This window comes from Danio aesculapii, chromosome 16, assembly GCF_903798145.1.
Source record: "Danio aesculapii chromosome 16, fDanAes4.1, whole genome shotgun sequence".
Classification (NCBI taxonomy): Eukaryota; Metazoa; Chordata; class Actinopteri; order Cypriniformes; family Danionidae; genus Danio; species Danio aesculapii.
Genome location: NC_079450.1, coordinates 12,917,707 through 12,931,018, shown reverse-complemented (window position 1 = coordinate 12,931,018; position 13,312 = coordinate 12,917,707). Strand labels below are relative to the sequence as shown.

The window sequence follows — 13,312 nt, the reverse complement described above, 5'->3', positions numbered from 1 at the left end:
TTGGGGGATGAGCAAATCGTACTAAATTGTACAATCATATTTACTTATAGTATTTTACGGGTTGTCAGTTTAGTGGCTAATTTATAGAAATTCATATGAGTTCAGTTGTATGAAAATGTACAATTTTAAAAAGGAGGTGTGGCACCCAACCCCACCCCTAAACCCAACCGTCATTGGGGGATGAGCAAATCGTACTAAATTGTACAATCATATTTACTTATAGTATTTTACGTTTTGTCAGTTTAGTGGCTAATTCATAGAAATTCATATGAGTTCAGTTGTACGAAAATGTACGATTTTAAAAAGGAGGTGTGGCACCCAACCCCACCCCTAAACCTTTACTTCTAGTATTTTACATTTTGTCAGTTAAGTGGCTAATTCATAGGAATTTGAGTTCAGTCATACGAAAATTTACGATTTTAAAAAGGAGGCGTGGCCTTAACCCAACCGTCATTGGGGGATGGTCAAATTGTACTAAATTGTACAAATGAGATTGTACGAATTCATACAAATTAGCCACTAAATCCAAAAGTTGAGATAGCGTTGGGTTTCCGGGTCTGGTGGGAGCACTTTTAGCTTAGCTTAGCATAAATCATTGAATCGGACTAGACCCTTAGCTCAAAAATGACCAAATTACTAAAAAAGGATGAAATGATTTTAAAAAAAAAAAGATAATTTTCCAATTTAAAACTTCACCCTTCTATAGTTAAATTGTGAACTAAGACTGACAGACAATTGAAAAAATATTATTTTTAGGGCTGATATGGCTAGGAACTCTCATTCTCAACTTTTCTGCCATGTCTGCAGCAGGCACAATGATATTATGCAACGCCTGAAAATAGTCATGTTTGAGACTCACGGCATGTCATTTCCATGTTCTGATTTCTCGTTATTCAGAGATGCCTAGGTATATCCTGATTTTCATTCTATTGCTCCTTTAAAACAAAAAAAACTAAATAAAAAAAGAGTTCTTTACACAAGAACGCAGACAATCAAATAGCAATTAGTGGTTGCATGGTGCTTTCATGTCTCACCGAGAGGAATTGTGGCCCTTAAAAAAGCCTGTCGACATTTAATTTAACTGCTCTGTCTCTCAGAATGGAGGATTGTTCTTCAGGAGAGGTTCGCTATTGACTCGAGTGTTGACTTGACGCTTTCGAGTGCTTCTGTCTGAGGTCACAAAGACACGTTTACATCTGCATGTCTAATGTAATGACCAAAGAGAGAGAATTCAATATTTGAACAGTCATTGTGGTTTCTAGGTAAATGCAATCGTTTCAGCTATCAAGGGACATCTGAATGGTTAACTTGCATGTTTTGCAGTGAGAAGAGATAAATTTATGCTTGTGATTTTATTTAATTTTTTCTTTGTTCAGAAATATCTGCTGTGTAACCCTGCCCACCAGAGTGCTGCAGTGGATGAGCATTTCTTTCTCAATGAGAGCGCATCTCAAGTCAGGTAAGACACATTTCATAAAAATAGATTGGGGATAGGATTTCTGGGTTGGACAGGTACTGGAAATATTCCTCAGAGATTTTGGCCCAGATTGACATGATAGCATCATGCAGTTGCTGCAGATTTGACGGCTGCACATCCATGATGCGAATGTCCCGTTTCACCACATCCCAAAATTGCTCTATTGGATTGAGATCTGGTGACTGTGGAGGCCATTTGAGTACAGTGAACTCATTGTCATGTTCAAGAATTCAGTCTGAGATGATTCATGCTTTTTGACATGGAGCATTATCCTGATTGAAGTAGCAATTAGAAGATCATCAGAAGTCATCAACAATACTCAGGTAGGATGTGGTTTTGACACGATGCTCAGTTGATACTAATGGGCTCAAAGTGTGCCAAGAAAATATCCCCCACACCGTTACACCATCACCTTTGATACAAGGCAGGATGGATCCTTGCTTTTATGTTGTTGACGCCAAATTCTGACCCTACCATCCGAATGTTGCAGCAGAAATTGAGACTCATCAGGCCAGACAATGTTTTTCCAAACTTCTATTGTCCAGTTTTGGTGAGCCTGTGTAAATTGTAGCCTCAGTTTCCTGTTCTTAGCTGACAGGAGTGGCACCCCATGTGGCCACTTTCAAAGTCACTTAAATCCCTTTTCTTCCCCATTCTGATGCTCGGTTTGAACTGCAGCAGATCGTGTTGACCATATCTGCATGCCTAAATGTATTGAGTTGCCGCCATGTGATTGACTGATTAGAATTTTGCGTTAACAAGCAGTTGGACCAGTGTACCTAATAAAGTGGCCGGTGAGTGTATTTTATAAACATGTATTCCTAATACACATATACCTTCAGAAATCATTATAACATGCTGATTTGTTGTGTATGAAACGTTTAATATTATTAATGTAACTAATGTTTGTTCTAAAGTAGTTATCGTAATATAGGACTGAAGCAGTGTAATTTTGCTGCTGCCTAATAATGTTAATCTGCGATCATTATTACCATCAAGATAAATAAAAATAAAAATAAATTTACAATGTGCCTTATTATTATTATTATTATTATTATTATTATTAACAATAACCTAAATGTACACATGTAGTGTAGTTATAATGTTGCTTTACAAATCAGTTGAAATGATGAACAGTCTCTTCTAGTCTGAAGTGTCCTAAATTTGCCCTGCTGTTTGAATGTCCTTGACTTTTCAGCGAGATCTCCAGATATAAGCCTCTCTCCAGCAAGACATCTGTGCATGTGATCACGGGGGAATCGTTTGATGATCAGCTTCCTTCAGATCTCAACCAAGTGAGTGTCTTTCACAGGCCCACTTTCTCAACTTTAGAGAGTTTTTAATCAGAAGCAAATCCTTTGGCTGAACGTCTCATTAACTGTCATCCCTCCACGTCAGGTGCTCGCCGAACTTCAGAGCAAGTTTTTGGAGCGCTCTTATCCCAATGCAAATCGCATTCAGATTCGCAGGGCGGATCGGCACATGATCTACAAAAATCCATCCTCGCTTATCAAACATTTGCATAAGCTCGTGGCGCAAAGGCAGACCAACCAACAGAAGCAGTGAGATTCTTTGGAAAATGCAGACTCTCTAACAAAGGTTTGATAACGGTTACATCAGTTACAGCTGTCACTTTCTGTCTTCAATGATGCAAGATGCCAAATAACAGTGTCATTTGTCTGCGTATGAAGCTGGAATCTGTGTAGTTGTGCATTTTGATGAACTGCTAAACAAAATAATTGATTGTTTCTGTAATTTTGGTTAAACTGAGTTATTAGAATTTGTCAAAAATGCATAAATGAGAAATGTTTTCCAAAGAAAAATAACCCTGAAGAACTTTTTTAAACGTTAACATTTTTGTTGTAATTAGTTAATAAAATATCAGCCCTCAAATATTTTATAAATGCATAACCAACCCAAATTCTTCACTTAAATGCTGTAATTTTTCTTCTTATGAAGCAGAAATCTGTATAGTTTGTTGGTGGATTGTGCATTTTGATTTACTGATAAAGAAAACATTTTGCTGCCTGTTTTATTCTGTTAAAAAGCCTTATTAGAAATGCAGTAGCTCCTCAAAAGCGCATTAGTTAGAAATGGTTTGCATTGAAAAATAACCCTAAAGAACTTTTCTAAGCGTCAAAATTTTTGTTGTAATTTATTCATAAAATATCAGCCCTCAAATATTTGATAAATATCTAACTAACCCAAAAATGTTACTTAAATACTGTCATTTTACTACTTATGAACAGAAATCTGTCTAGTTTGTTGGTGGATTGTGCATTTTGATTTACTGGTGAAGAAAATATTTTACTGCTTCTGTTATTTTTTTTTTTGTTAGAAAGCCTTATTAGAAATGCAGTAACTTCAAAAACACCAAAGTAATCTCCTTGAGTAATTAGAAATGTTGCACTGAAAAATAACCCTAACCCTTTAACTGCCCCACCAAAAAAAAAATAAAAATTGGATTGCATTTCTTAACTCCTAATGTCGCTAGTTAACACACTCAATGCTTTTTTTTCAACACATCCTATAATTTCTAAAATATGATGTCAGTTTATGATAAAAGTACCGGAATTGATACATATACAATAAAAAAACTGAAAATATGAAGTGTAAGACCAATTTATTTAAATAAAATGTTCAAAATAAAACATTTTTGAATACTAAATCATTTAAACTTTTTGAAGTACGCTATTAAATATTTCAGATTCTCATTTAACAGGTTTTCTTGTTTTTTACAATAAAACTAAAATCAAGTGTAGTAGTTCAACAGTATTATGTTTGTTTGATGTTTTATTTTTATTTTTTTTGGAAACCAACAATGCTGTGTAGTGTAAACCGTTATTTATTCATAAACTATTGTTTATTCATTATTTAAATGACTTTACCAGTCATTACTTAAAACATGGTCAACCATTTGGTAGAGCAGGCAGTTATATTTCATTTTTCTACTTATGAAGCAGAAATTGGTGTAGTTTGTTGGTGGATTGTGCATTTTGATGAGCTGATGATTAAAAAAATTGATTGTTTGTGTTTTTGGTTAAACTACCTTATTAGAAATGCAGCAACTTGTCAAAAACACAAAATGTTCACCTTGTTGCATTCAATGTTGTATTGAAAAATAACCCTAAAGAAATTTTTTTTAAGCAGGGTGACGCAGTAGATAGTGCTGTCGCCTCACAGCAAGAAGGTTGCTGGTTCGAGCCTCAGCTGGGTCAGTTGGCGTTTCTATGCGAAGTTTGCATGTTCTCCCTGCGTGAGTTTCCGCTGGGTGCTCCAGTTTCCCCCACAGTCCAAAGACATGCGGTACAGGTGATTTGGGTAGGCTAAATTGTCCGTAGTATATGAGTGTGAATAAGTGTGTGTGGATGTTTCCCAGAGATGGGTTGTTGCTGGAAGGGCATCTGCTGCGTAAAACGTGCTGGATAAATTGGCGTTTCATTCCGCTGTGGCAACCCCGGATTAAAAAGGGGACTAAGCCGAAAAGAAAATGAATGAATGAATGAATGAACTTTAAGCTTCAACATTTTTTGTAATTTACTCATAAAATATCTAAATATTTTAAACGCATAACCAACCCAAATTTTTTTTTACACAAACGCTGTAATTTTCTACTTATGGAGCAGAAATCTGTCTAGTTTGTGGACTGTGCTTGAAGTGCTGAAGAAAATAGATTGTTTCTGTGTTTTTGGTTAAAATGCATTATTAGAAATGCAGAAACTTGTCAAAAACGCCTCAATTACAAATGTTTTGCGCTGAAAGATAACCCTTAAGAACGTTTTTTTTTTTTCTAATCGACAACATTTTTGTCATAATAATATAAAGCACTCAAAAATATCAGCACTCAAATGTTTTATAAATGACTAACTAACCCAAATTCTTTATGTAAACATTGTAATCTTTCTACTTATGAAGCAGAATTCGGTCTACTTTGTTGGTGTATTATATATTTTGCTTAGAAGGTAAAAAAAATATTTTACTGCCTCTGTGTTTTTTTGTTAAAAAGATTTATTAGAAATGCAGTAACTCCTCAAAAGCGCATTAATTAGAAATGTTTGCATTGAAAAATAGCCCTAAAGAACTTTTTTTCCTAAGCATTTTTGTCGTAATTTATCTCTAAAATATCTGCCCTCAGATATCTACTTAAATGCTGTAATTTTTTCTACTTATGAAGCAGGAGTCTGTCCAGTGTGTTGGTGGATTGTGCATTTTGATGAACTGCTGAAGAAAATAATAGCTTGTTTCTGTGTTTTTGGTTAAAATGCGACATTACAAATGCAATAACGCCTCAATTTGACGACTCAAATATTTTATAAATGTTTAAACAATCCAAATTCTTTACTTAAATGGTGTCATTTTTCTACTTATGTAGAGTTTAGTAACGGTTACAGCTGTCACTTTCTGTCTTCAATGATGCAGGATGCCAAATAACTATCATTTTTCTGAGTATGAAGCAGAAAGCCATCTAGTTTGGTAATGGATTGTGCATTTTTATAAACTGCTGAAGAAAATAATAGATTGATTCTGTCATTTTGGTTAAAGTGTCTTGTTACAAATGCAGTAACTTGTCAAAAAGACCAAGTTTTCACCTTGAGTAATTAGAAATGTTGCATTGAAAAATAACTTTTTCTACTTTCAGTTAGACATCCTAAAAGAAGACAATGAAAGAGTCTGTTTATCCTGAGGATTGAAGTTTAATTGACACCACATCAAAATAAAAATTTCCAACAGATCTGGAATTTTATTCCATCCATATACATGCATAGCAACAACATTTTTAAGAAATATTTTTCTTACATAAGGACATTGGAATGATCATTTTTTTTACAGTATTCCCTTGTCTCGTCCCACCCTTCAATAATCACCATTGATAAACCTGCTTTTTGTACAATTCGTTTTTTTTCCAGGAGTAAGAAATAGCTGCTCTTCCCCTTTTATAATACTGCTTTCCGTAATGTTCCAGACCTCCTGTTTCCCCCCCATATGTTTTATACAAAGTATTGCGCTGAGAGCAAATTTTAAAAAGGGAGAACAAGGTGTATCAGCAAACAGAAATACAAGTACTATACAAGAATGCTGCCATCCTCATTTAAACATCCACTTCTGAGTCGAAGAAAAGACACAGACAAACAGCAACATATATATGCAAAGCCATGTGTACAGTATATGCCAAAACATGAGCTGCAGCGTTATCCCTCCAAACTGTTTTAAGGCTGAAGTCAAGAGAATCGTTACTGCGAGTGACATTTTGACATATACAAAAAACTGTACCAGCAAATAAGAATACACAAGTGCTCCAGTAGCTAATGTCGGGTCTAAAACGCATTTTCAGTTCTGTGTCCTGTGCCTATTTTCTCCTTGAACCTAACATACATTGTAAACAATATGTCTGCTACACAAGAATGACTATACATTAACATTACAAACAACTCTGATATAAACTTTCTTTGAATTTAAATTAAGAGCACTACTCCTATTAATACTGATTGTAAAATAAATAAAAGGTGAAAGTGGCACCAATATTACACTTGGATTTTTTTGTTTTTTCATCATTTTGCATTAAGTCTTCAAATAACGAAAGAAGAAGCTTCTCTTGATTGTCCACAAGCAGTATATAAAACTGCATGATGCACTATTTCACAACCGTGTACCCAAAAAAGAGGGGAGAACAAGGGGAGAAGACTGCAGTTTCATTTCACATGCTCGGCAGCGTGTGACGAGCAGTAAAACTTCTTATGAGTGATAAAGTTTGACAAGTTATTGAACTGGATGTCACAGAGGCGGCAGTACTTCCCACTGCCTGCTGGTGACGCTGACCCATTAATACCTTTTCCGGCAGGTGCAGATTCTTCCACGGGTGATTTAGAAGTTGGTGATACATTCTCGTTCGGGTCAGGAGGGTTCTCGGTTCCCCATGTGGGACTTGTTTGTTCCTCTGGCGATGAGGTGTTGTGAGGCTGATTCTCTTGCTGGGGAGTTGCTGGTGTCTGGCGATCCTCTTTATGACCGCCATTGACAATCACCATGCTCCTATTTTTAGGTAACAGGGGCAGTGGATCTTTGTTGGGATGGGGACAGCCATTGGCTGCAAGTGGTTCTGTACCTGGCTCACCTGCACCATTGCTGTTTTGCTCCTGTTCGGCTGCCTCAGCCTGCACAACGAGACTCCCTGCCATGTAGTCGCCGCTCTTTATCCCAAAATACGGTGATATTTGCTCGGTACCTTTCACCTTCTTTATTGCTCCAGGATAGAGAGAGTGAGGCAAAAACATGTTCTTGTTCTCATCTTTCGAGGACATTAGCTGTGCATCAGCGAAAGCTTTCAGATCCGCTGCTGGGCCGAGGTGTGGTGGGAACATGCCTCCATTTTGCATCAATTTGTTGCCCCCATTTTTCTCACATTTCACAGAACTCTTGTCATAGACGTCATCCGTATTATTTCCTTCAGTCTTCATGCCCGGAAATATGGGCTGCTCCAGATTGCCAACTTCACCATGAGCAGCTGTGACAGGGCAAAAGTTCTGTTTATGAGCGAGGTAATTCTCCACTTTGTTAAAACTGATCTTGCACACGGTACATTCGTGATAGTCCAGGAGTCTTTTGGGGGAGTTGCACGATTTGTCAGGAAGCGGTGAACACTTTTTGCTGAGATCTATCGGAGCATCTAGTTCCTGTGGATCTGCGATTGTGTTTCCTTTTGGGGCTAGGATGGACTTGGTGATAGTAAGAGAAGCATCTAAGTGTTTTGGGACAAGGCCTGGAAAGATGTCACATCGTGGGTGGAAGCGGTCAGCCAGATTTTCTACCGTCTCCTGGGATGTACAGGGATTTCCTAGTGTGGGCAGACCCAAAAATCCTGGCTGTGGCCCCATGGGCTGTCGTTGGTCTTCAGGTAAACACATCTCATACATCTTCCTCCGCTTGCGTGTTCTCATGGTCCGCTGCATGGCAGGTACCTTTGCGGACATGCGTTTCATGGGTGGGTCGTGGCGAGTGGCGCAGTAGTACTGCTTGTGAACCATGTACGTTTCGTGTCGGCTGAAAGTGATGTTACATGCTTCACAGGTTGTCTTGTTTGGGTCACTGTCACCATCCACCAATGATGTGCTGGGACTCTTAACCTCAGGCTGCTTACCGCCAAGCCTCTCCTCAACTCCTGTTGGTGTAGTAACCTTCTTTACTTGCCCAGTAAGTTCTTTTTCAGGCACTTTCCCTCCAGCATTCATAATATCCAAAACGGATGAATTCAAACAAGCTGTTGTCACAAGATGACTGTCAGTATCTGATGAAAGGCATCCTGGGAGCATACCAACTGACGTGTGGCCACTGTTTGGACTTATGGCATCAGAAACCTTGTCAGGAACACTTGAGAAATCTGGGGACTTTGTCATGTGCTGCCAGCGACTGTTGCAATAGTGCTTCTTGTGAACTAAGTAGTTATCTAGATTATTGAAGGTGATGTTGCATTCAAAGCAAGTTGCTCCTTTGGGCATTAGAGGACTGTAGATGACGGGAGGGTAGCTGTTCCCTCCATGGCGTAGCCTACGATGCACTAGCTCTGACATTTTTGCTAGAATCTCAGATGCCTGTGGTACCACAGAAATGTCTTGGGAGAATGCAAACTGCGACAAGAATGGACCCATGGGGAAGGTGGGGCCCATGTTGTGCTGGACAGGAGAGGACGCCAGCCGTGGACTAGAGGGTTCTGACTTGATTCTAGTGTAAGAGAAACTTGCCTTGCTTCCTGGGTGACTGTCCCCCTTTTGGAGTCCCAGAGTAGGTTTTTTCTCGGGTCTTTCAAGTTCTCCATCAGGACTGTTGGCCTTGTTGGGTGTATTCTTGGGACTTTGCATGACTATATCCTTCCTGCCTGACAGTTCCACTCTTGCCGCCTGCAGACTATCCTCTCCTCCTCTTGGGGAGTTTTCACTGTCACTCTCTCTGTGAATCTTCCCAGTGTGTCCATGTAAGTCTTGATGCTGCAGCAGTTCCCTGTGGTTCTGGAAGCTGATGTGGCAGTGATTGCATCTAAAGGCTGCCTGTGACAGGTGTGAAAGGATGTGGTGCTGGAATGTAAGGAGCGAATCTGCTGTGAAGTTACAGATTGTGCATTTCAAGCTGGTGCCAGGGGGAAGGGACTCCTCCATTTTGACGCCTGTGAAAAAGAAAGACAGTTGTTTTTTATTGTCATCCTTGAGTATTCAGTTTTTTTAAATATTATATTATTGCTTGATAGTTATTATATAATACATGTGGATTTAGTATATATTCTTCAAGTATAATATCTTTAGATTGCTAACAATATGGCTAGGTTTACTGCTTGTACTCCTGTTATTTAATGTGCAATGATCAAATAACATGTTTAAAATTTGTCCAAATGCACTGTGCATATGATTACTGCATACTCTATACTCACTGCTGTGGGAGCTCAAGTGCATCTCCAGAGCACGAGGGTTGCTGAAGCTCTTGTTGCATTGTGGAAAAGGGCATATATTGGGAGTTTGATGGGAAATGGCGTCAGTCTCTTCAGGGATGTTGTCAGGCTCTCTCTGCCGCCCACTGCAGTAATACATCAGGTGGGCCTGAAGGTTTCTCTCACTCCTGTACCATATCCCACATGCTTTACAGGGAAAGATGTCCTCTGAAAAACAGAGAAAAGAATATGAATACAAAACTACATGCAGTGGGATATAGCTCGTGGGCAGCACTCTGGTGACCCAAGTTCCAGTCTCAGTCCCATCTGCTGATCCATATTTATATTCAGTAAAATACAAAGTGGAATGTCTTGTGCTCTTTGACTATTACTATGGACTATGGTTACTATGGTTGGGCATTGGGGTCAAAAGGCTGAGAAAGGGACATATTGGAAGGTGTATTATGCAAAGATATGGAAGATGGAGAAAGTGCTCAAACACAAATAATCAAGTGGCTTTAATAACAATTCTGCTGTGATGTTGCATGGCAACAGAGTTGATTCCAGTAGGATTGTGCCCTTTCCTCAAGGGCAAATGAAAACACTGCACCATCTGCTAGCAGCATCCTCTGTGTCAAGCTGAACTCTAGACTTCCCAGATAAAGTCAACAAACAAAGTATTTGCAAATGACTTGCGTTTTGCAATTACAAGGTTGGTCAGAGTCCAGACATGTTTACTGTACCCCTAAACTGAAGGGCAGAACATCATGTTCCTCCAGCAGAGGTTAATCTCTGAATGACTACCGCATACTCTCATTTTTTTCGATCTAGCATGTGCATGTGTAACACATTCTGAAATGGCTCAAATGGCAGAGTTCAGACTGCACGATTTTCAAAGTAGTGGCATCACAGATGTTTTCACACTGCATGACTATCTGAGGTAGTGTTTTGTCGTTGCTTTGTTTACACTCTAAGATGGATCGGAGACAGGCAGTGTCACACTGCATGACTTTAGAAAAGGAAGAATCGCCAACAACTTTGACTCGATCTGTAAACTATGTCTCACAACCAAACACACACACGAGAGGTAACATTGAATATCTTTAACTATATAATGAGAAAGAAGCCTTTAGGGGGGTAGAAAATGTACTTGTTTTGCTCACTTGGCCTTTTGAAGGGAATTTGCAATTTCTCCATAACTTTCTTTTTCGACCCGGTTGTGATATTGACATGACATGTCAACAGACATGGGTGCTCCTGCCAAATTTCCATAGTTTTTCCCCCCAATTCTTGGGTCCAAATAGACTGAAAAGAAGCACTTATAACTTCTCCTCCAAACTCCCACTGGCCTGCAGATACCCATACTAGTGGATGCTGGTCTCTTATTGGCTGTAGGTAATTGTCAATGTTATATTCAATCACACCACATTTCACATGGCATGATTTGAATCGTTCCAGATATTTAGCATGCCAAATACCTGACAGGTATTGGCGACTCATCAGCGATTCTTTCAGGTCGCGTCACTGATAGTTCACACTGTGTGATTGTTACTCGCTTGAACAAGCACCGATTTGCCAGTGATTTCAGGAGTTTGTCTGCAATTTTTCAAAACCTGTCAGCAAGTCAAAATCGGGGCTAAAATTATGCAGTCTGAACTCTGCATTAGTTGGAGAGCTCAGTGTTGTAGCCGCAGAAGCAGGCGAGCCCCCCATATGCAGCAATATTGTGGCCAAGTTGTATGGCAAGACCAAACCGTACAGCTTTATTGTAAATTGTTGTTGACTGTTATTAATTTGCTGCATAGATGTTTATGATATCAGTGGACAGTTATTGAATTTGTAAACAGAAACAAGGCTTACTGTTGACTATAGCTGTAGGTAATATGGAGGCCATGGCAGCTTGCTGGGGCAGGAGCTGGATGGTGTCCAGGAGACGTGCTGGGTACATGCCCTCACCGAGAGACATGTGATTGACCGCCTGCAATCGAGAGTCAAAGTCCACTGCGAAAGCCACCAGCTCCTCTCCTTCCATCATGTTCTTGGTTGTGGTGCACCACAACTGTCCACCTGGGTGAAAGAGAACAAGCTTCATGTTTAAACGTGCGGTAGTTTGATCACTTAATGATGCATTTCAATTAAGTTAAAATGGTTAAAAAACATTCCAACTTTAGATTTTGGTCTTTTTTTTGGAACTACTGTGCTGTCACTTTAGCTTTAATCAATCATGTTGCTTTGCAGGGATGGTGTATCTTTAAGGTGTACTGTACATCTACCATTTTGAGTTCTTGAACACACTCAGAAAAGACAGAGGAAAAGAAAGGGAGGGAGGGGGGATAGGAAATCAGCTGAAGGGTTTAAGCTCAGATAGCATTTATCATCGCACATGGAAGGATTTCAGCCGCACTTCATTTGCCATTCAAGAGATTAAAGTTTTAAATATGACTATTTACAAAAAATCTGGCTTCCCAGATAACAACAAGCGATGATATGCAGATGCTAAATGGCAGAATTAGGACATTGTTTCGGTAGGGAAGCTGGACAATTAATTAAAGCGCTCTGCTAGCTCTCAGAAACATGCAAACGCACTAACTGAGCTTCAGAGTGGAAGACGAGTATGCCTTAAGCTAATGGTAGTCTGGGAGAAAAAAATGAAGAGAATGTCATTTCTGGAAAAGGACTGAGAAGAATGCTTAATAGTGCGAGTCATTTGCAAAAGGTAAACATAGATAATGGCTCACCAAATAGTACACGGTTCTTCTAGATCACTACACAGTCATTTATAAAACACAAACACTGGTAAACTGATGATTGTCAGCTATATTTCTGGACAACTGTTATGGAGTTAGAAAAGTATCAAAAGTAATGGTAACACTTTATTTTGATGGCCCATTTAAGTATTAGTAAACTGTCTGCTTAATATCTGCTGATACTGCTCCTTCAACAGACATTTAACTCATTATAAGAAACTTAAGGTACATGTCAACTTACACTAACCCTAACAGTCTACTTATAATCTAATGAGAATTAGTTGACATGTAGATGCAACATAACTAAATTCAATAAACGGACTATCAAAATAAAGTGTGACCAAAGTAATTCACGCAAAAGACATGATGTACACATGCGTAGCCAAATTCACAATTGTAAAACCAAATTCACATGCTCAAAATAATTATATATATTCACAAAAACAATTCACATGCACGAAATAAAAATACACATTCATAAGTATTTTTATTTAGTGCATGTTAATCATTTTTGTTGAATTGCACGTGCACAAAATAAAAATATATAGGCCTATAAATATACAAATGTTAAAACAGCTATCATAACATTATCAATTTGTGGCTCTTCTTGGATTGTCTGAAGCTATAGAAATTAAAAATCTAAAACAGGAAATACATTGGGACTACTGTTTTTGT

At 38.6% G+C, this 13,312-nt stretch overlaps 2 protein-coding genes across 3 annotated transcripts in view; one reads left to right on the top strand and one right to left on the bottom strand.

Annotated features, from left to right (window-relative positions):
- The window catches only part of si:dkey-122a22.2 (uncharacterized), a 45,114-nt gene extending 41,159 nt beyond the window's left edge, over positions 1–3,955 (top strand). Inside the window, exons 9-11 of the mRNA XM_056474699.1 lie at positions 1,377–1,459; positions 2,676–2,772; positions 2,876–3,955. Coding sequence (XP_056330674.1) covers positions 1,377–1,459; positions 2,676–2,772; positions 2,876–3,043 — 348 coding nt within the window. The 3' untranslated portion in view covers positions 3,044–3,955. The remainder of the gene's footprint in view (positions 1–1,376; positions 1,460–2,675; positions 2,773–2,875) is intronic.
- A 2,168-nt stretch (positions 3,956–6,123) lies between these two features.
- Positions 6,124–13,312, bottom strand: part of zfpm2a (zinc finger protein, FOG family member 2a) — a 438,175-nt gene continuing 430,986 nt past the window's right edge. For both annotated transcript variants that reach the window (XM_056474689.1, XM_056474687.1), the window contains 3 exons: positions 11,751–11,957; positions 9,894–10,118; positions 6,124–9,632 (listed from right to left, as the gene is read on the bottom strand). In XM_056474689.1, the coding sequence (XP_056330664.1) occupies positions 7,168–9,632; positions 9,894–10,118; positions 11,751–11,957 (2,897 nt within the window). In that variant the 3' untranslated portion in view covers positions 6,124–7,167. The remainder of the gene's footprint in view (positions 9,633–9,893; positions 10,119–11,750; positions 11,958–13,312) is intronic.